This window comes from Microtus oregoni, unplaced genomic scaffold (genome assembly GCF_018167655.1).
Source record: "Microtus oregoni isolate MIOR12 unplaced genomic scaffold, Mior012 000020F_ref0000438, whole genome shotgun sequence".
Lineage (NCBI taxonomy): Eukaryota > Metazoa > Chordata > Mammalia > Rodentia > Cricetidae > Microtus > Microtus oregoni.
In genome coordinates this window covers 34980958-35004626 of record NW_024543079.1, presented here as the reverse complement: position 1 = coordinate 35004626, position 23669 = coordinate 34980958, and the positions used below count along the sequence as shown (strand labels likewise).

At 47.5% G+C, this 23669-nt stretch overlaps 1 protein-coding gene across 1 annotated transcript; it reads right to left on the bottom strand.

Moving 5' to 3' along the window:
- Nucleotides 1-1191: 1191 nt before the first annotated feature.
- Prokr2 (prokineticin receptor 2) lies at nucleotides 1192-11499 on the bottom strand. The gene is made up of 3 exons (XM_041670954.1): nucleotides 11368-11499; nucleotides 7781-8371; nucleotides 1192-2082 (listed from the first exon to the last, which is right to left on the bottom strand). Exons 2-3 carry the CDS (start codon nucleotides 8281-8283, stop codon nucleotides 1386-1388), a joined length of 1200 nt encoding a protein of 399 aa, XP_041526888.1. The 5' UTR covers nucleotides 8284-8371; nucleotides 11368-11499; the 3' UTR covers nucleotides 1192-1385.
- Between the last annotated feature and the right edge of the window lie 12170 nt (nucleotides 11500-23669).

Here is a 23669-nt window from a genome sequence, read left to right as displayed (position 1 = left end):
AGGAAGGAGACACTCCTAGGCAGGCAGGTCAACCTCACCAACCCTACTGTCTGCAATGACACAATACAATTGAGTTCAGGCCTGGGGTCCACCCATGCTATGTTGGGAAGACGGTCAGTGCTTCCAAGACCACAGGGATGCTGAGAGTATGGGCATTGGCTGCATCCTCTTGACTGTACCCTGGGGCAGGTGGACCTCTATGCCCCACTCGAGATATGCTACTTTAAAATGAGTTCAGTAGTCTCGGGTCCAATGATCAGGGATGAAAATGTGAAGCTGTTCCTCTATTAAAAAAAGACCCACAGTGAATGGTATTTCCAGACTCTAATGAGCTATAGTATCACACTCTTAACCAGGGTAGAGCTGGAAATCATACACACCGTGGCTTCAATGGGCTTTTCTAATGACCTGTTTTCATCATTCCCATTTCATTAACGTGGAGGCACACAGAGATGAGTCCTGGAGTTAGGACTTTCACACAGATCTTCGGCTCTCAACCAAAACTCCTTTTATACAACAGAGCATGTTCTCGAGAATCATCCACATTGTAGTAAACGGACACAGATTCTATTCATTGCTACTGGCAGCTTCTGCCTCTTTCCGTGTCCTCTTCCTCCATGACCCCAAAGCCTTGTACTTCTTGGCACTGAAGTATCAGGAACTGGATGCATGTCTTGTGTTGGTATTTCCCATCTTTGCCCATAGGCTGATGGAATTTGACACATCGGTGGTAAAGACATTTTCCCCCTTTGAAATTACACCGTTGTAGGTAAGTACAGAATATTCAGGAGATAGCTGGAGCTGGGTGGGGAAGGTGAATATGATGTCTGGATTCTCTTACCCTAAGACCATGGGCTCCATACTGATGGGGTCACCCTTACACTTCTGCTGGGTCTAAGTACTTTGTTCTGTTGCCTTTTGACAGTTCTGTGTGGATGGGATAGAGACGAGAGAATACGGAGCACAACTCTGGCTAATCATCTGTGACCTCTTTCAAGTGCTCTAGATGGATGGATAGCTAGATTAAGTGGATAGATAGAGCATGGTAGCGCCAAACAGATGCTACCATTTGCGGGGAGGGGTGGTAACTGTTTCTGCGCATATCAGGTAGTCAGCAAACGTCAGCTCCTGTCCTTGAATAATCTCTTGTTGTGGTTTGCACACAGAAGGCATTCAGTCCTTGTCACTTGCTGCCATTTGTGTCTTGTCTCTCAAGGTGTTACACAGGTACCAGTTGTGCCATATGTTAGGACATAGGAGCATCCAGATACATTTGGGCAGGAGAGCATGAATACTGTTGTCTTTTCTCATGTAGCTCGTGAGTGGTTGATGGTGTGTGATACACTGAGTACCGAATTTGTTTTCCCTTGGGCATCACCAGCAGGCTACTTCAGCCTGATACAATCCACCTCTTCCGTGGCCGGCACCCCACTGGTTTTGAGGTCAAGGTCAGCGCTCGACTTGCTGCCATAGGGAGAGGGCCGCCAGTGCAGCAGCAGCATCTTCTTGAAGTACTTCATGGTGTTGTTCTTGACCGTCACGAAGCACACAGTGTTGATCATGCTGTTGCTCATGGCGATGCACTCAACGACGTAGAAGGCGGTGAGGTAGTGCTTCTCCTTCACAAACACAGTGGGGAAGAAGTCTCTCACGATGGTAAAGCCATAGAAAGGTGCCCAGCACAGCACATAGGCCGTGAGGATGCCCATGAGTAGTAGCACGGTCTTGCGGCGGCAGCGCAACCGCTTGCGGATCTGCTCCGTCTGGAAGCCAGGTACAGCTTTGAACCAAAGCTCCTGGGAGATCCTGGCATAGCACAGGGTCATGGTGACAACTGGGCCCACGAACTCAAGGCCAAAGACGAAGAGGAAATAGGATTTGTAGTAGAGCTGCTGGTCCACCGGCCAGATCTGGCCACAGAAGGTCTTTTCCTGGTTCTTGACAACAACGAGGATGGTTTCGGTGGTGAAGTAGGCAGATGGGATGGCGATAAGGATGGAGACCATCCAGACCAAAGCAATCAGGAACCAGGCGGTCTGATAATTCATCCGCGGCTTCAAGGGGTGGACAATGGCCAGGTATCTGGAGGGAGAGGGAAGCCAGCAGTATGGTTATACTTGGAAGCACGACTGATTTTTTTTAATCAGTCCAGAGCATACACAAAAGCCCGGGAACAGCACAATGAATCCCCAGTCGCCCACTACCCAGGTTTAAAGAGCACTAGATCATTAACAGCCCCACTTGGTATTTAGAGTAGGGATTTAACGGAAAGAGCAGACGGGTCAGATCAACCTGGCTTTTCTCCCTTGCTTGGCATAGGGATCTGGGAATTCCCTTTCCCTCTGAGATCCGTTTCCCTAAATACAACCTGAGACAAATGGTACTTACCCTGCGGGATGTCTGTGAACATTAAACATGCTAAGGATGTACTTGTGTGAATATCTTTCAGTAGCTCCATGTGCTCAGCTGTTCATGGAACGGTTATACCCTTTGAGTTTTCAATTTTGCTGTCCTGCCCACAAGGCACTCTTAAAGTTTTTATTCAGAATACCTTGTGATTTAAGCTGAAAGAAGACCTCAGAGTGAGGTGTGGATACTGCCTGGGCTTTCTCCGTCTCCCTGTTGGCGTCAGCCTGCACTATGAGGCAGTGAGATGGAGGACTCTAGCGAGAAATAAGCCCTAGGCCCAGGTTCACGGCTGGCAGATCCCGGAATCGAGCCATCTGATACACGCCCCCTTCCCCACGTCATTTCACACTCAAGAGAAAGTACATAGTGAAGACACTTCACTGTGGTACCTTGAAGCTTTACCCTTGTCCTTTTCAGACAGTCACTGCTCAAGAAACACAAGCCAGAATCTACTGTGGAAAACGAGCTTGCCTGTGTGGGCTGCTTGTCTCCCATCTGAGAGAGGGCATGGTAGCTATTTAGATATTCAGGTCCTGGAATAATTTCTGTGCATTATGTGGGTCGGGGGCAGGAAGGTGGAGGAAGAGAAGAGGTGCGAGATGTAGGTAAGAGAGACTATCCAGGAAGCCAGTGCACGGGCCAAGAGCAGGAAGCAGGCGGGCCAAGAGCAGGAAGCATGTGGACCGAGAGCAGGAAGCTGCCTGTAGACAATCCTGTCTGATTAATCTTTTCTTTCTGACCAGACCCTTTGACCACCTTTTCAACCCCTCTGCCGTGTTATTGCCATGCTTTTGTCCTTTATGGTATTTCTGCCATCTTGTCCCATTCTGCCCCTGCTTGCAGGTGGCTCTCCAGCTAATTCCATACTGGAAGCGTCTGAATACTGAGGAGAAAGTTGGACCCACCCCAACCACAGGCAGGGTGAGGGCACTCCTGGCTGGGTGTTACCACAGCAAGTGCTGGAGCTCTCCACCCATCTGTGGGATCAGGCTAGGAGGACAAGCATCACAGGGCTGGAGAGGCAAAAAGATAGGCATCCACCACTTGACAGGGGCAGGAATATCTCACAGCCGGGCATTCATTATTCTGTGTACTGTGCTGATCCAAAGTCTTTAGAGACTGTAAAACAAATCCAGGACTTACTAGTTCTCTTAGTCTGGTCCTTGTTGACATCAAGGACACCAGAAAGAAAAGAGCACTGGCTTAGGGGTGTTAGGAGGCCAGTTTCTAAGCTGTGCACTCAGGTAAATAACTTAGGCTTCTGAGATTTAATCTCTATATCTGTGAAGTGGGGATAACAATGCCTTAACTGACAATCTATCAGGATTTTTGTCAGCTTCCAAGAAAGTAAACATTCATAATGTATGATGGAGTTTAGTACATTGCTTATCCTGATTATTTCTCCTGACTCATTTGTTGGCAAGAGAGACATCTACAGGGTCTCTGTTGTCAACTATCTGCTTATCTGCTAGAGAGAGGAGAGAGGAGAGAGGAGAGAGGAGAGAGAGAGAGAGAGAGAGAGAGAGAGAGAGAGAGAGCTAGCGAGCGCACTCAAGTTCTTTTTTGAGGTCAATAGATTCCTTTAACTCCCTACAACTAGAGATAGCACCTCCTCTTCATGAGCATAGTCTCTGGGCTCAGTTTCCAAAGGCAGCACGAGCTGGCCCTTCTGGTGTCTCTAGAGAGCAGAACGGGGATATCTGAACAGACAGGAAGTGCACCGGGAGGCTGGGGTTTCTGTGTTGCCACTTCCTGTTGTCGCTATTGTGTCCTATTGTGCCAGGCATTGTGAGGGTGCACTTTAGGAGGTCAGAAGTTTGACGTGGCTCTCACAGCGTGAACTCAGGGGCTGGAAGGTGGCATTACTTTTGGGGGGCACCCTTAGGAGAGAAACTGTGTGAAAGGAGGGCAGAGGTTCATGGGTCTCTTCCAACAAACTTAAGCTGTTTCTCTCTCTGAGGTGAATGAAATACCACTCCAGGAAAAATTACCCAACCTAAATTTGGCACCATCAGGGAAAGATAGGGCGTCTAATGCACCTTTCAATTAGTTTAGCATCTGATGATGGGAGAAGGGAGCTATCCTAAGGGATCTCTGTCTTAAGGCCTAAGGTCCCATATGCTGTCTTTCCATCTTCGACCCTTACAGAACCTACCCCCTACCCATGACCTCCTGTGTGCTTGTCCTATGTGCTCCTGCCCACGACACTTCCCTTTCATCTAGCTCCTTGATCAGCCAGGGCAGGTAGAGACTTCCTGAGGGAGCTAAGTCTAGATTTAGGGGTGCACGTCTGTTATTCCAGTGCTCAGGAGTTTAAGGCATGAGAATCAGAGTTCAAAGTCATTCTGAACGACACAGGTGAGATGCTTGTCTCTCTTGAGAAACTAGCATTCATAAATCAGTGGATCTTTATTATTCTTAATGTTTGATAATTCCTAGTTTTTAAAATGGAAGAAAAAAACTTCTTGAGTTCAAGAGCCATGTCTTCTACTGCTTGTATTTCCAAGTATGTAGCCTGGGGACAGAGGAGCCCCAGATCTTGCTATGGCTATGGCAGATGCTGCCAGTTCTTCCTCCATATGCTTTTGTCTTTCCCCTTCGGTATATACCTGCCTATAGCCCCAGCCCCTTTACCACTTCGCTATGTCCTTCCTCGTACCCCGATGCTCTTACCACCTCGGTATATCCCCCTCATTCCTCTGGGCTTTGCCGCTTCAGCATGGGTGTGCACCCCGGCGTGCCTACACCTGTCTTTTTGTTTGTATGAGGGTTTTCTCTGACTTCCAGAGTCCTCTCCGTTACCCGTGCTGTATTTTCAGAGATGTGATGACTTGTAAGAGCCCCGTATAAACACCCTGGCTCCCTCCTCCTGCTCCTGAGAGAACTCTGAGCTGGGATCCACACCTACTCCAAGGGTTCCTCAGCAGGAATCCCCCACGGAAGCTTTAGCAATGTGCCTGCTGCCCTCACTTCTCATTCCCCTCTCAGTATTTTCTGGTTCATCTGCACATGGATCCCTGTGTCAGAGGGTTTAGGGAATAACACAAACAAAGATATCTTAGTAAGTTATCTTAGTTGGGCACAGAAAGACCAAAGACATGATGGTTGCTCTTAAAATGTATCTTTGGGACCAGGTGGTGGTGGTTCAGGACTTTAATCCCATCACTCAGGAAGCAGAGGCAGGCTGATCTGTGTGAGTTCAAGGTCAAACCTGTTCTACAGAGTGAGTTCTAGGCTAGCCAAGGCTACACAGAGAAACCCTGTCTCAAAAAAATAATATATATCTTTTTTTTGGGAAGGACATCTATATCTGTATCTATATACACAATATGAATTGGAAGGTCAGTCTGGCATAACCCACAATGCTAGCTCAGGATTGATCTCCTGTGACTGTTGTGGGATGTTTGTACACTGTGTGGAGATATCACTGTGATTGGTTTAATAAAGAGTTGAATGAACAATAGCTAAGCAGGAGGTATAGAGGAAGTAGGAGGAGATAACTGAGGTGCAGGGAGAAGCCAGCGAGAGATGGGGGGCGGGGAATCTGACATATAGAATGAAAGAAAGGTAAAAAGCTATGAGGCAAAATGCAGATTAATTTAAATGGGTTAATTTAAGTTATAAGAACTAGTGGAACAAACCTCAGGTAAGGTTTAGTTTTCATAATTAATAACAAGTCTCTGTGTTGTTGTTTGTGAGCTGGTGGCCCAGAGAAAAATCTGACTATGCTGTGACACTGGGACTTGCAGAGATTTCATAGGCACAGGAATATCTTAGGAAGAGCCAGCAACAGCGAGGTTCAGATGCTTCACACGGATAGACACGGATTTCAGGGAGCAGTCGGAGGCTCCTGGGGAATGACAGACCAGTCAGCAGAGTGCCAGTGTCCACCGTGACTTGACAAGTGGCAAAGCTGGAGGGACACAGACTGGACTTAGAGCTGAGCATCTAAGTGTGGGGTCAGTGGCTGAGGGACAGGAAGAAAGGCAGGGATGACAGTCGCTTCCCTGCTTGGGCCACTGGGAATGGTGGCACAGCGGGGGAGGTTGTGTGGGGAAGGGGTGGCTGGGGCTGAGATGGAACCTCTGTTGCCTGTACCAGGGTGACTGCTTTCTAAGCAGTTCTAGCATCACAGACCCTAAGAGAAAGCAAAGGCGGACGTCAGGTCACGACACAGAGCTTGCAAGAGCGTGAGGGGTGAGGACAGCAATCACTCTTACTTCAGCAAGCATGAGAGTCACTCATGAAAATGAATAAAAATGCAGATTTTTGCAACTCCCAGCTCAAGGTATTCCCATTCAGGAGACTTGGGTGGGCGGGGTTCAGGAACTAGACTCAATTGCTGTAGCAAATGGTAATCTGGTGATTTTCCTGAGGAACCTGGTGCAGCTGGCTGGTGAGTGTGTGCCTCATAAACTGCCTTATGAGCTGCAGGGCCTCAGAGCTAGGTGATAAAGGCGTTTTCCTACAGGTATCTTGCTATAAAAAGGAAGAAGTGTCTTGTTTCTGTGTCTTTTGTTAATATTACGGAAAAATAACTAACTGGCATATTAAAAAGCACCAAACAGCACCGAGAACAAGGGAGGAACTCAAGAGCTGAAGGAGACAAAAGGGAAGGCCACAAGCACTTCATCAGAACGCATTTCAGAACAGCTCAAAAGGGGGAACTCATCAGAGGTCCCCTCCTTCCACCCCGCCACTGGGGACAATGCTGACCTGAAACATGAAACATGCAGGATATCTCATTAGCCGCTGTGACAAATCTTACCTATAGATTCATAATAGAGCAAGGACTTCTAGAAGGTCTCATGCAAATGTATGTAAATAAGCATACAGACACATGCAAAACAGCCAAAGCAAACACGCCCTTCCCCCTTTCCTGTAAGCAAACTCTGCTATCTTATTTTCAAACCAGCTCTGCAGCGAAGTCACCAGAAGGCGTGTGACATGCTGCGCGATCCCGATGAGGTGATGAAAGAACAGACAGATTTGAGCTGTGATGGCAGAAGCGATGCCTGAGACTGGCAGCGGAAACTATCAGGGGCCATGGAATCTTTTATATCTGGATCCAGTTGTATGAGAAACGTGGTACCCTCGTCTTAACTGTAAGCTGCCCTACTTAATATCCCATGGCTTTTGAGTAGTTGCTGCCTGGGTTTTCTGCTTTTTGCCTTTGTGTTGGACTGCCTACATCTGAAGCAGACAGTATCTCAGGTCATGATCAGAACTATGGAACTCAGAAGCTTCCCGCTTGCTTGAACGTTAGTGAACAGAACACAGCTGGAGAAAAGTCCCCTCTAGCCCCTCAACAAATCATTGAGGAGCCGCATGGGGAGCGATGCCAGCCCGTGAACCCGGAAGTGAGGCTCACCTGTCAATAGCGATGGCCAGCAGGGCATTGGTGGAGACATACAGCGAGACCGTACGAAGGTAGTTGACAGAGGCGCAAAGCACGTGGCCGTGCTCCCAGGAAAGCTGACGTACCACGTAATAGTCCATCTCAAAGGGGCAGCAGACGATCGCCACCAGGAAGTCTGAGATGGCCAAGTTAGCAATGAGGAGGTTGGTAAGGTTGCGTAGCTTCTTGTAGCGGGCGAGGGCAGCAATGAAGACAAAGTTGCCGACGCCACAGACTAGCATGATGCCTGCCAGAGCCACGCCAATGACAATCTTGGCTGCGAAGAAGGTCTGTGTCTTGGTCATGTCCTCATCCTCATCCAGGGGGAGGTCGTAATCGCTGTAACTGAAGTTGAAGGGGAGGGAGGAGGCATGGTCTTGAGGCAGATTCAAGCCAGGTGCAAAGCTAACGGTTCTGTTCTGGGCAGCCATGTTGTAGCCTGCAGCAGGGGTGGTATCAGGGAGGTGTGTCCACATGGAGTTCAGCACCTCCAGCTGTGTGGGGGGTGTCAGGGAGCGCGGTTTCCTGCTGGAATCCTAGGGGAGAATTGATACCATCCAGGATCTGGCGGGGGAGGGGTGATATAACAAATGGACAACAAACATCAGATCTGACAGTATCCCCTCCCCCTCAGAATTCCCTAGGACAGTCCATCTAGACCCACCCAGGGGTAAGGAGATGGGAGACCCTCTGCCTGCTGGCCACAGAATGAACTGGACTCTCCATAGAAACCCAAGGGGAATGGGCACCCTTGCCCTTCTCCCAGCAGACAGTGCTGTTTTGACTGTTGTTACTCTCAACCCCTTATCAGACAACGGCATAAAGCAGGGGCTGGAGAGGAATCCGTTGGTGGGTGGGGCCCAGGCCACACAACTGCCATGGCAGGCAGCACTAGGTTCCAGGAAAAGCCATAAGCTGACATCATCCAGGGAGGGCCAGCATCTAAAGGGGCGTGAGTACCTGACACTTCAACCATTAGATAAGGTCACCAGATGTCCTCTACTCCCCTTTTGCCAAGACCCCTAGACAAATGTCAGTCAATCAGGGTACTGAACCCTGGAAATCCTCTCATCCCAACTTCTACTATGATAAAAACTCTATCCCGACTGGTCTGGGCACTGCTCCCATTCGCTGCATCGGACAGATGGAGGGTCCAAGCTTAAGCTTGGATAAAGGCTCTTTGCTTTTACATAGAGTGTGGACTACGTCGTGGTTTTGGGGGGGACCCTGCGATCTGGGCATAACAGCTTTTCTCTTCTTGCCTGTTCTTTGCCTAGGGGTTCTAGTAGGCCAGTCTTTCAAACTGTCTCTTAAAACGTGGGGGTTGCAAAAAATTGGGCAACAGTAAATGGTTTCTGAATGACCAAAAATCAGCTCAAAGAACAAAATCAAACAGGCAGAGGATCTAAGCTGTTCCTGGCATCCTTCAACCACGTTGAATCAGACTTCGTTATAGCTTGTTTCTAAACATGCACGTTCACTTTGCCTTGCGTGCTGTCTCGTGTTTCAGTGCCAGTGAACAGGGCCTGAAATACCTTGCCTCAGATCCAGATTGTGTTATGAATTGCACTTCTACAATTATTGTACACCAGGCTTTCTGATCTCATAGAAACATAATGGTTTAGTTATGGAAAGCCAAGACTTTGAGCGTCAACATTTTCTAGTATGTAAGTATCAAACTGGTCTGTCTTTTTGTTTATTTTTGAGGCAGGGTCATGCCACGTAGGCTGACCTTAAACTCCTGATCCTTTTGCCCCAGTCTTCCAAGCATTGGGACTATAGATTCACACGGCTGCATATGGCTACTAGCTAGTAGCTTGGGTTTATTGTGCTAAAACATTTTTGATTTAAAAAATTTCTATGTGAGGAGCTGTGTGATGGCTTAGTTGTGGTGCTTGCTGCTCCTGCAGAGGGATCTCTTGAACAAGACTAGAGTTCAGAGTTCAGGTCTCTGCACTAACACTGGGTTGCAAAAACTGTAATTCTAGCTGCCTTTTCTGATACCCTTTTCTGACCTCAGAGGGTACTCAGCACACACATACACACGCACACAGGTTTAATAAGAATTTAAAAGTTGCTGTTTGAGCTGATGACTAGAGTCTTTAAAAAAATCATTAAATGAAATCTGGCTTGGAATTCGGACAAAATTTTCAGCAGTTTCTTAACTGGCCCTGAAACACTCTTCCATGTGTACCACAAGTTTACATGAAGCGACATTCCTGGCATCGATGACTACAAAATCCAAATATCATTCACCTCTGAAAAACGTTGAAGATGCTACATCCAATATTCAGCCAAGATTTAATTCTTTATGTAAAAATAAGCAATCCATCTCATTAGTATACAGATTTGCTTTCCTCATTAATAAATGGTAAAATTATATGCACATCAAAGAATTGTTTTAAAATACATTAATGATTTATTATCAGTAAGTGTCTGGTTTATATGCCTACTTTATATGCTTATAAAGGACACGCAAGACATTCTCTGGTGATTGAGGTCCTCCCGGATGGAAAAACCCGCTCTAGAATAAGTAATTTCTCCCCAAGTTGACCCTGCTCCTCTGGATCTGCTCCCGGACCCCTTCCCTAGGCTCCCAGCTTCCCATTTTCAGCCAACCTCGACTTGAGGGACTGAATCTTGTCAGCATCTGTGTCCTCTGAAGCGGTGGCTGCTCTGAGACCAGACTGATCTGCAAACAGCCTTCTAAGCGTTGGGGATGATCAGAGGGACACTAGGGACTGTCCTCGTTACCTGAGAGCTCCTTTATATTCTTGGTGTCTTCAGATGCCCACAGGAGTGAAAGGAAATGAAGTTTGGAAAATGCTAGCCCTCAGGAGGTGGCTGCTAAAGGGGAAGGGGTCCCTGAGTGTGGGGAGGGACCCCCAACCTAACTTGGTCTGTTTCATCATCTGTGAACCACCTCCCGCTCACACCTCAGCACACCTGCGAGTGTGGCAGCTGCGAGAAGGGAGAGCAAGAAGCAATCAAACTGGATAGCGAGATCTCTTCAGCCCTATGAGGGCAGGGAGAACATGGGGAGCCCAGACACAGCAGCCACAAGGTGTGTGGGTGGGTGGGGGTGCTAGTAAAACCCCAACGTGCTACATACTTATAAGGTGTGCGCTCCACCCCACTTCACAGCTGGGGTTCCGGCAGAGTCTGCACCCCAGTGTCCTCCCTCTGGGTTGTCTATTGGTTTTGCACAGGCTGACACTGGGGATAGATAAGTGGGAGTCCTTGCTGGCTTTTCAGAACCGGCCCGCCCGCCGGTCCCTTGTCTCCCATTTGCCTCGGACACCAAAAGGCGCGACACTGGTCCAGGGTTAGGAATCCAGTGGGAAATTCAAGCCCAAGAAGCAAAGCTGGCCACAAGGTTGTCTGCGGGGCTTGGGAACGACCCGGACACCTCCGCCTTTCTCGGCTCGCCTGCTGCCCGTCTCCCTGGTTCACGAGCTATGTATGCCCTAGTCCCCAACCCCAGTGTCCCAAGGCCGGGAGGAATCTCCTGGAAGCGACGCTCAGTGCCCCGAGACCGCCCGCTGCCACCCGGCACTTACCTGCCTCGGTGCCTCCAGGGGCGCACTCCAGGCCTGTGTCAGTGCGGTAGGTGGGCGCGGCCAGGGCTCTGGGGACCCTGGCTAGTGCTGGCCAAGGTGCGCGTGCTTGGTGGGCGTGTATTGTTCTGTTCTGCCCTCCTCGGTGCGCTTCTGCGCGTCTGTCTGGAGTTGCTGCTTCGCTCTACAGCTCATCATCCTACAGCCTGGGAGCCAGCCCTGGTGGCCCGCCCCTTTGGGCGACCGACTCCGCCCCGTGGACCTCGCCTGCCTCCCAGTCAGGCTAAAAGAGGGTCTCAGACTATAGGGCCCTCAATAGGCTTTCTAAGCTCTTCAACCCGGTGGGACCTCCACAGCCGGGCATCCACACCATCTCAGAGACTTGAGCAGTGTCCTCTGCAAGCAGCCGTGGTTCCCAGGGCCAGTGTACTTGCCCTTCGCAAGCCAGGGGTAAAGCCGTGTCTTCTCTCAGAGGTGGTGCAGGGGAGGCCCCCATACTGGAATCCAGACCTTTCGAGGTAAATGGTGGTGGCGGCGGTAGCGGCATGGCTTGCCCTGCACAAAGCTTCAATTCTGAGATTTCCCATCCAAACTCTGAGATGACCTTTCCTATAATATTCCTTGGCTGTTCAAAGACAATCCCACTCCAACTTCCAGCCTATCCACGGAGACTCCTGGGCCCCTGTTTTGCTTCCAGAGAAGTTATTACCCTGTTAGATCAGAAACTGTGTCTCGGCCACGGAGAGCATTCATTTTCTTTCTTTCTTTCTTTCTTTCTTTCTTCCTTCCTTCCTTCCTTCCTTCCTTCCTTTCTTTTTAAAATATTTATTTGGTGCACCCGACTTCATTACAGATGGTTGTGAGCCACCATGTGGTTGCTGGGAATTGAACTCAGAACCTTTGGAATAGCAGGCAATGCTCTTAACTGCTGAGCCATCTCTCCAACCCACAGAGAGCATTTTCTAGATGGGGCACGACCAATAGACTGCCAATTTAACTTCCCGTATAGGGGACTTGGAAAAGTCCTTTGGGATTGGGCATTCTGTGGTTCTGCCTGTCCTACCTTATATGAAACTTCCCCACTGTCCTGTTCTCCTGTTCCCCTCCCTCCCCCCCCCCCCCATGAGCAGGACAGGACCTGGCTTTCTGCCTTCCTCATTGGGAGGGGCTGTGGTTTGGCTGGTGCTGTGTCTACTCAGGACAATTTCCAGACCGGAGGAAGGTCCTTGTAGTTCCGTTTTGTTTTTGTACAAGGAGCGGGCTGATGCTGTGGCCAGATACCTGAACATACTCTTTAGGTCTTTCAAAGGGTTTGTTCATGGTTATCAACTTCAGCTAAACACTTCACCCCCGCAGGCCATGTCCACCAGCTCACCCCTCATAGGGGACAAACAGACCCTTTGGAACCTTTGGTGTGCTCACAGCATCCCCCTAAGATAGATTTAGGGCAGGGTCACATTCACACAGATTAGGAAACCCATAGCTGTCATCTTAGCAATGATGTCTCAGCAGATTTTTTTTTTTTTTTTTTTTTGGTCAGGGAACCAGCATGCAGTCTCCCAAGAGACAAAGAGGAGAGAGCTTTAGTGTGTTGAAATAGTTGTCTTAATCCTGGCTCCTCAAAAGACCCCCCAAACAAATTTGAGCGCAGGCAGCTTATGGAAAGTAGGAGTGGGGTACGCAGGAAGTGATACAGAGTGAGGGAGAGCCAATGCATTCTGTATTGATGAGCAAGGGATGCTGTGGCCATTGGGGGCTCACACCACCTACAAAACATGGATAGCCTGCCTCATAGTTGTCCATGGTAGTACAAGGCAACTAGAACACGCAACCATTGCCCCAACCCCCAGCTCCGATGGACAATTTTCCTTTCTTTTTGGACAGTTTTCATGAGAGCCATGTTTGCCCTCCCGTGTGAGCCAAGAGACTCCGTACGTGATGGAGAAAGTCCAAGGCTGAAGAAGAGAGAACCTCAAGATTTGAGGGGAAGGGGCCAGGTCGCTGCAGAGAGTTTCCCCACTGGTGAGATCAGGGGCACGGGGGAATACGGGGTGGGTGCAAGGCTACCACATGTCCTCATGCCACGACGAGAGCTCCTGGGTGAGAGAAAGAGGTCCCATGACAAGAAGCCATGCTGCAGTACAGCTGCCCAGTCAACAGTAAACTCACACAATCCAAAACTAAAGCATATAAAATTATATCTTGTGAAGTAACTCTCCTACCCCCCCCATCCACCTCGTGTACCCCCATTCTTCTTAGGGGGTTCTTCACATTCTTCTAGTTTTTCCTTTTGCAAATACAATACCATGTTCTCATTCACCCCTCCACCCTGAACATGCCCATATCCAATATACAGTGGCTTCTCCATCCTTCTGCTGTACCATAGTCTATTGTAGGGACACACTGTTGCCGCTTTTTAAAACCCATATTGCCTGACACATTGTAACAGTAGCAAAATGTCTGTAAAACTACAAATTAAGTTATTTCCAATTTTTAGTTCTTGTCCTGTTGTGGTATAGAATGACGTACAGATTACAGTTCATCGGTGAACGCGCACACAGCATACGTGTGCAAGTATTTTTGTATGACGAATTCCTAGAAGTGATATTGATGAATCAAAGCATAAAATGCATTTTCACAAGGCTCTGTGGTAGATCCTGTCACAAAAATCTCCACAGACCTCTATTAAGCAGTCTGTCGGGCAGAGGTCAAGGCCCTGCACTCGATTGACGAACACATGTCTATTGAGCTGGAAGAAGCAATATTCCAGAACAAGATTTCTCAGCAATGCTTCCTGCCCTCAGTCCCAAAGACACGTCATGATGTCTCTTCAGTCTTCCAATATACAGGACGGGACACTGTTCTAAAAAAAAAAAAAAATTCCTTCAAGTCATTTTTCTATGTCTGAAGTAATAAGGGCAGTGGGGCTGCGTCCCCAACACCCCGGCCGCCTGCCCAGCTAGCTTATGCCCCAAAATAATTACACAGACACTGTATTCTTTTAATCACTGCTTGGCCCTTTAGCCCTAGCCCTTACTGGCTAATTCTGTTATCCTGATCAACCCATCTCTAATAATCTGTGAGAACCGGTCTTACCGGGAAGATTCTAGCCTAGTCCATCCTGGGTCGGAGCTTCATAGCGTGCGTCTGCCCAGGAGCCAGGAGCATGGCGTCTCTCTCTGAGGCGTCTGCTCCCGAGAGAGCAGAGCGGTGGAGTCTCGGAGCTCACTTCCTCTTCCTCCCAGCATTTTGTTCTGTTTACTCCTCCCACCTATCCTCTAACCAATAAAATGGGCCAGGGCAGTGCCTTTATTAGCCAATGACCTTCCTCCATCATTTCCCCTTTTTCGGTTTAAACAAAAAAAAAGGATTTAACATAGCAAAATTACATATAACAAAACAGTTATCAAGTAAAAGTTACAATAATCTTTATCATAACTAAGGAAAACTATAACTATAACTAACTATTCTTAACTCCATCAAAGACTCCAGAAAGATATAATATTACCTAAGTAAACAAGAACTAAGAAACTTCAAACTCTAGAAATGACAAAGACATCTCGCTGCCTGGACAGTCACCCAAAGTTCTTTTGTACCATTGGGGCATCCATCTTCAGCCTTCAGGCCCATGGTATCCAGCAGACATTTCCATAAAGCAGGAAAATTCAAAGTCAGTTCAGTCACTATCTGTTGTGTCCTGCAGAATGTCTCGCAGACTCTTTCAAAATGAATCAGGAACCCCGAAAGATCATCTCACCAAAGGCAAGTTCAGTAGTCCTCTCTCTGCGGGTTCTCTGTGTCCAGTTTATGCAATACTCCAGGCAAGAGCAGTTTCTTGCCCAAATGGCTATCAAAACTCCATAACGAGCCTCTTCGATGCCCATCTTCCTCTTGAAGTAGATTGGTGCTGCCAGGAGCAGAGTGTCTCATTGTCATGAAAAGTCCTCAGTTATTAAAACATTAAATGTCCTATTCTGTAATCTTTGAAAGACATGAAGAATGTCTATCTAAAATATATCTCTATATATCTAGAAAATCTAACTAACATGACTACAAGCTTTACTATTATCGATGATTATCCATTAACAACCTATATTTCTTAATTATACAGTACATATTTAAATGAACTACACAATCACAATACCTTAATCAAAATCAGAAACACTTATACATATAGCAAAATTGACCGTAAATCTCTATCAATAAAGCAAAATCTATACTAATGCAAATTATTCATACCTATATCATATCCCCCTTTAAATGTAAAAGGACGTTTATAAACCATATTTGAGAACATGGGCGCAGTTTTTTCTCTCCAAACTGCTTCCTGCTGAATGGGGGCGTCGTTAATTAGGTCTTTCATGGTATAACCCTGTGTGCTAGTTTCATCTCAGTTGGCAGTTGAGCGAAGCAATTTTCTGAAGATGTTCACTGCAACCCTTCAGGAGGGCGTGGTCCATCATACCAAATCGGAATAGAAGAAATGAACAGCGTCTCATCCTCTGTGAAAACAAAATAAGGAACTCTTTTCCAAAGTATCATATCCTTAGATCCAAATTCAAGATATCTATGTTGGATTAGTTCAGCAGTATTTATAAATAAATATCTTTTAGCAGCTGTTGCTCCTTCCTCAGCATTCAAACAATTCAAAGAGAGCATAATAGCAGACAGTATCAAAATTCTCTGTCTATTTTCCATCTTTGTGCAGCTTTGTTTTAACCTCTATTTTGTTTATTTTTACTTTTAACTCTTTGCTTTTTGAGACAGGTTCTCTGTATCTTTGACCTGAAGTAACTCTGTAAACCAGGCTGTCTTTGAACTCTCAGAGATCCGCCTGTCTCTGCCTCCCAGGCATTCGGGATTAAAGGTGTACACTACTACACCTTGAACTCACAGAGATCTGTTTGTCTCTGCCTTCTAGGCACTGGGATTAAAGGCGTGTGCTACCACACACAACAACTCTCTTCCTTTTTTTTTTTTTTTTTTTACTTTAAGAACTTCAACTTTTAGTCTGCATATATATATATATATTTTGGTTTTTCGAGACAGGGTTTCTCTGTGGCTTTGGAGCCTGTCCTGGAACTAGCTCTGTAGACCAGGCTGGTCTCGAACTCACAGAGATCCGCCTACCTCTGCCTCCCGAGTGCTGGGATTAAAGGCGTTAACACACTGTAAACCATTTAAAAATTTTCTTTGTCTTTGAATCTCTCTTTACTGTATATCTCTCTTTTTCTGACCACATGAGTCTTTAATTTACCAAGCAATATCAGTAGGATTAAAGGCGTGGCTTTGCCAGCTAGATCCAGTCCATTCCTTAGCTTTCCAGGCTCATGACTGAGGTACTGGCTGTAGCCAGCAAGCGAGCTTCAGCAGCCTGTGCTAACAAACCGCACAAACCGCCTGCGTAAAAGAGTCAGAGTTTGTCCTGGCAGGACAGCCCAGAAAGCCGGCATTTTTAAACGGCGCAGCTTTTTTCCTGCTACGGCTGAAAACCGAAAAGCATGCATTCAGCTTTTCGTCAACACCATTTAAGTGTTTCGTGGCAGGACCTCTTAATGAGCTGCAGGACTTTGCAGCTGAAGCTGAGTCAGGAAGCCTCTCTTAGATGAGGTGCTTTCTTGCCTCTAGCAGGCAGAGTAGAACCGAGAAATTGCTGCTACCAAAAAACCAGGCACAATGCTTTCATTTTGTTCTAGAATTATTTCCCAAGCTGTCTCAGGCTTTATGTGGAAGCAGTTGTCCACGTGGGCACCATATGTAGTAATAAGGGCGGCAGGGCTGCGTCCCCCACACCCGGCCGCCCACATGGCTAGCTTATGCCCCAAAATAATTACACAGACACTGTATTCTTTTAATCACTGCTTGGCCCTTTAGCCCTAGCCCTTACTGGCTAATTCTGTTATCCTGATCAACCCATCTCTAATAATCTGTGAGAACCGGTCTTACCGGGAAGATTCTAGCCTAGTCCATCCTGGGTCGGAGCTTCATAGCGTGCGTCTGCCCAGGAGCCAGGAGCATGGCGTCTCTCTCTGAGGCGTCTGCTCCCGAGAGAGCAGAGCGGTGGAGTCTCGGAGCTCACTTCCTCTTCCTCCCAGCATTTTGTTCTGTTTACTCCTCCCACCTATCCTCTAACCAATAAAATGGGCCAGGGCAGTGCCTTTATTAGCCAATGACCTTCCTCCATCATATGTCTGTGTATCTTTTGTGGAATAGTCAGAAATCAAGCTAAGTCCGAGTCGTTGTTACTGACTATAGACACATTGGTAGGTAAACTCTGTAAAGCCATTGAAATGAAATGTAACTTAGCTCCATGAGTTACTGTGGTTACTTTAGTAGAGGTTCTGGTGTCCCGGCTTCCACCTTTCCCACACCCCACCTGCTTTTCCAGGCTTCTGTAGAATGCCTGGGTAAGACACTGCTGGACTGACTGAATTATGCAGCTCTCTGACTTCAGAGGGCAGTGCCAGGTGTCAGTCGGAGGATGAAGAGGTGTCAGATTTTATGGCCACTAATCCTACTTCCTGTCTGTGGTCAAAAGCCCTAGAGACTTTTTTTTTTAAAATCAGAGTCTGAGATTGCCATTAAAACTGCCTCATAAGTTTGGAAGTCCCTGGAGGAGGCGGGAGAAGTGTGACGAGTGGGTATACTTCTTGAAGAATGGAGCTGGTCACCAGACTCAAGGCTGAGGTCCAGCTGGTTATGGGCATGCTCACCTGTAGTCCCAGCACTCTGGCAGATTGAGGCCAGAGGATCAGGAGTTCAAGCCCAGCCTCGGACATATAGTGAAAGCCTGTTTAAAAGAACCGAGGAGTAGGCATGTAGCTCGGTGGTAGAGCACTTTCCCAGTTTGTACAAGGCTCTGGGTTTGGTGCCCAACACACACACACACACACACACACACACACACACACACACACTGGACTCCATAACAGAGAGTTTAGTTAATGAAATCTCCTCTGTGGTAAGGGGTGCGGACCTGCTAGAAGGCAGGGAGGTTGAGTGTTCTAGCTACCGAGGAACACCAAAGGTTTTCTAGTTCTGTCAACTGAGTTTGGGAAAGATTTATTTATTTATTTATTTATTTTATAGAGAAGCAATCAGTTTTGATTTACTTTGTACCTCTGTATCTCTGGCTCTTTCTCCTCCAGGTGAAGACCTAGTGTTCAGGTGTTCCGGTCGCCCATACCCAAGCTCAGGAAAGGATGCAGACACGTCACGTGCCACTTGGATTCTGGGGTGGTGCACATATGTGAGGAAGAATTCACAATGTAGATATGAGGAAAAGCTGGCCTCCTTCTCTGCCCCCTCTTCATAATCCTGCCCCTGAGCAGTGGCCCCTTTTCCCCGGGCTGTCTCAGATGTGTGCAAATCATCAAGCTTAAGTGTCCTTGGACTCGTTTTAGGAGGGAGTGGAAGCCATTTTTGCCATGAATGACATAAGGTTCTGGGTTAACTTGAATATTAAAAAGAGTATGACCTTGATTTGCATTTCGGAAGAGAAATAGTACCTTTGGTTGGGGTACTTAGAGCACGTAGAGACAATGATTTGAGGGCACTGTGCTTGCTAGGGAGCTGATCACAGGAAGCGCTGTGGAGAATGGAAAGGCGCGATGGAGAAAGGGAGGTGGCCAAGAGAGAGAAAGGCGATAAAGCTAGCTCAAAGGTGGAGGAGTCAAACCGAGCTCAGACTCCTTGGGAACCCTCACAGCACCGAACAAGACTTCCCTGTTCTGTCAGCAGAGGGCGTGATTGAGCCCTTGGCCGAGAACTATGAAGGTGTCAGTCAAATCCCAAAGCAGCTCAGCCTGCCTACGTGCAGGTACATCAGAACCTTCTGTTTAGTGAACGCAGAGAGGGCTACACTAGCCGTTCTTTTCACTGTTGGGGAAAAGCACCAGACAGAAAGAACCTCTGAGAGGAAAAGACTGAGTTTGGCCCCTGATTTCAGAGACTCCAGTCCTCAGTCTGCTGATCTCATGTTTCTGGATACATGGTAAGGCAGAATACCATGAAAGACATGCACACGGGAGGAAAACTCCTTGGGTCACGGAAACTACAAAACATGAAGTGTGGTCAAGAGGAAGGGACAGGGACAAGATACACCCTGTAAAGGGGTGCTCACAGACCTTTTTCCACCACCCAAACCCCACCTCCTAGGAATGCCATCACAGTGTGACCCAATCAGCCGATTAGTTCACTCGTGAGGTCATAGCCTTCAAGAGCCAACACAATCCCAAAGCTCCACCTCTGAACACTGCTGCCCCTGGAGACTAAGCCTTCTATGCACGAGGGTTTTGTGGTGACACTTCGTGACCAGGCAGCTGGGAGACGAACACCGCAATGTCCAGGGTGAGCTGTCTCTGTGTCGCAGCGGGGGAGGGGGTGCGACACCTGAGGGCACCTGCCACCTGGCATTGCTTTGCATGGTCATGTTATAGCTTCCTAGCTGGTCTCTTTGTGTCTGTGACCCTCAGTGACATCTGAACGTTTTGTTCTTATGGCAAAGGCAGAGGTGCCCGAGGAAACGAGCTCAGAGGTGAGTCTCCATTTCGTCGCATTTGCTTATATTTCATAGGATGAAGCACTTGTTGAGAGTCAAGGGTTGGGAAGGCCAATGTGCCCTCCACAGGAGAGCATCACAAAGCTCCATCGCAAGAGGCCCGAAACAGGGAGAAGTGAAAAATTGGACCGAATGATGCAACCCATCACACTTGCCTCCCAGACCCTGAATTCAGAACTGCTTTTGGATGTAACGTCACTTCTGCAATCATTTGGTGTCTCATTGTCTCTTTTTCTACTTAATTTGCCCTAAGGTGGTTCTGACGTTTGCTGTCATTGTACTTAACAGAACCAGGAAATTGTGTGTGTGTGTGTGTGTGTGTGTGTGTGTGTGGTGTGTATGAAAGAGAGAGAGGGGGAGGGAGGGAACAGCTAAGAAAGATGAAGTGTCACAGGTACATATTAAGTGATAGAATTGATTTTCAAACCAAACTTCATCCTCTCCCTTGGGGAGAACAGACTGGGATCAGGATTCCAGCCTTAGGAGGTCAGGGAGCGTGGGGTTGTATTCATTACTTTTGTATGTTCTGACCACATCCTCCAGAAGCCACTTCAGGGGAGATTTCAGTCCTTCATGGTGGCAGTCCTTGTTGGCTTCTCAGTTGCCTTGACAAACACCATGACCAAAAACAGCTTGGAGGGGAAAAAGTGGATTTGGCTTTATTTGTCCTGGTCACAGTCCACCGTGGAGGGAAGTCATCACAGAAACCCAAGCAGGAGCAGAGCCAGGAACCGTGGAGGAGGCTGCGTGTTGGCTTCTTCAGGACTCACATCCATGTCCTGCTCCTTCACGTCCTAGGACTACCTGCACAAGGTGGCAACATCACGGAGGAAGGCAGGTAAGTGTGATCATCTCCTGTATCTTAATTCGTTACAGGTGCCAAGCTCCCTTTTCTAGCCCTCCTAACCCCCAATCACCAAATTCTCCTTGATGTTAATAGTTTTCCCCATGGTGTGTCCATTTACATAAAGTGATTTTTGCTTTGTAACCTACAAAGCTGGCACCCAAACATGAGCTTTCATGCTGTTTAAGGCCAGTGAATCCGATCTGCATTGGCAGTTGAGTTGCTCAGAGTTCTGAAGTAGGCATCTCCTGTTTACTTGCAAGATGGTTAACACTGGATCTGCCTGAGGCCATTTGGTCCCCAGCTTTCCAGGCAAAGAACTGATCTTAGTTAGCGGATCTATCTATCTATCTATCTATCTATCCATCCATCCATCATCTATCTATCTATCTATCTATCCATCACCTATCTATCATCTATCTATTATCTACTATCTATCCATAATCTATCTATCCATCTATCTATCGTCTATCTATCTATCTATCTATCTATCACCTATCTATCTATTATCTATCTACAATCTATCTATCTATCTATCTATCTATCTATCTATCACCTATCTATTATCTACTATCTATCTATAATCTATCTATCATCTATCTATCCATCATCTATCTATCTATCTATCTATCTATCTATCTATCTATCTATCTGATCCAGGCTCTCACTAGGTGGCCCTGGCTGTTCTGGAACTCTGTAGACCAGGCTGGTCTTGAACTACCAGAGATCGACCTGTCTCTGCTTCCTGAGTGCTGAGACTAAAGGTGTGCGCCACGACACTAAGCCGTCTTGCTATTTTTCTTGAAACAGAATGAACTCTTGTACTATTTCCTACTTCTTTCTTTTACCAGCAGGAATTTCGCAGTCCAGGGGATCACTGGACTAAAACGTCATAACATTGCCACCAGGACCAAGACAGTGCCCTCATAGCGCCCGGCAGTCACTCAAATCTGTTACCCGACTTATGATTTCTGCCTAAGTGCTTTTGGCCTCGCTTTAAATACTGTTATTAAGGCAAGTGGCACATCAAGGCAGGCAGACTCTGCAAGAAGGCAATTCTTGTAACGAAAACCTGGTTAGCATCCAGATTTTTTGGACATGTGAATGAAAAAACTGGAAGTGGAAATTGCCATGTGTTGGAGCGATTATCCCCAGGTGCTGGCATCACGGAGGAATCTTAAGTGTGTATATTTTGAAGCTGACACAGTAGGCACAGATTACTTGTGTAACAAAGAACACAGGCGCACACAAGCAAACAAAAAGTTATATAGCTCTCTGACACCAAGGAAACAATAGCACTTCGTTTTGACACACTCATTGCTTTTGAGAAGTTAATTGGGGTGTGAACTAAGCCAATAAAATGGTTTTTTTTAAAATGGTTTTATTTTTTTTTAAAATATTTATTTATTATGTATACAATATTCTGTCTGTGTGTATGCCTGAAGGCCAGAAGAGGGCGCCAGACCTCTTTACAGATGGTTGTGAGCCACCATGTGGTTGCCGGGAATTGAACTCAGGACCTTTGGAAGAGCAGGCAATGCTCTTAACCACTGAGCCATCTCTCCAGCCCAAATAAAATGGTTTTATGCAAGTGTTTTCTTCATTGTATTACTCTTTGTGAGCGAGGATGGAGCCCAGGGTCTTGCACCTACTAGGCTAGTGCTGTCCCGCCAGGCTGCGTGATCCTGCTTACCGGACCCTGCGTTCTATTCACCAAACCGCTGGTTAAAAGCCATCTGTTCACACTCATTGGAGGGCTTGCTGAGGAGCTGCATTGATAATGTCCTTACATCTGGAGCCCCATCAGTGAAGGAGCTTGCGGGGAGGCTATGCTGGCTGCCAGGCACAGTGCTCAGAGGACCCACCTTAAAGGCTCCCGGGAGCCACTTTTCAAAGTTTTAAAATTATTTTCAATTATGTGTATGTGCCTGTATCTATGTGTAGGTTTGTGCATGCAAGCGCAGGTCCGTTCAGAGGCCAGAAAAATCTGTTTCCTCTAAAGCTGGAGTTACAGCTTCCTCTTAAACTGCAGCTCCTGCTGGGCTGTCTCTCCCACCCTCTGAGCAACTCTTAACAGGTCAGAAGCATGCCCTTTGGTGCAGGTGTGAGAAACACTCTTGAACCAGCCAATCAGAGGAGGACTCTGGAGACAGCCAGGTGTGTCTCACAGGTCCCAAGGCAGGACTTGGGAGGGCGGACTGACAGCTAGAAGGCAGCCCGCAGCTGTGTGGCACTCTGCTGGGGCTCTACTTGGTTTCCTGTGCCCGCCCACCCCCTCTGCTTTATGCTCTCCTCCGGCTCCATACCCAACTGGACCAGACCTCTCCAATTTCAAAGTCTTGGAATTTCATATACCTCGGAGAGAAAAAGAATTTAACTAGTCCGGCCTGGGCCAAACATTTACCCTGATGGCCACCAGCCCATATGAGCATGTGTTCTGTTTGGAAAAGTGCCCTCCTCCCAGACAGATGTAACCCCAAGTCAGGGCACAACTCAGGCTTCTCTTGCACTCACTCACGCCCCTCTGTGTGCCCTTGGCACAAGCAGTTGACACACAGCAGCCCATGTAGACCCTGATCCAGTCCATGGTGGCCAGAGAGGGGCAGCAGGTGCATATGAGCCTCCGAGAAGGTAAGTGGAGGACAGCACTCCTTTTTTCTGACCCCAAGCTTAAAAAAAAAGAAAAAATGCTTGAGAAGCCGCCACCTTATCTTTCTCAAGCAAATCACATACCAGTGACATCTGGGCATAGTCTGATAAAAAGCTTGGAGCCCTTGTTTGCACGTTCGCCGAGCACAGTGAAGAGAAGCTGAGAGCTGGTGCACAGCAATGGAGACACAGAAGTCAGAGCTCTGTTCGAATCCTCCATGCTAAGACGTAACTGCGGAAGTTTGGGAGGAA

Coding starts and splice junctions, on each gene's coding strand:
- Prokr2 (XM_041670954.1), bottom strand. CDS start 8,283: ATGTGGACACACCTCCCTGATACCACCCCTGCTGCAGGCTACAACATG. Junction 2,083..7,780: donor CTGGCCATCGCTATTGACAG/GTGAGCCTCACT, acceptor CTCTCCCTCCAG/ATACCTGGCCATTGTCCACC.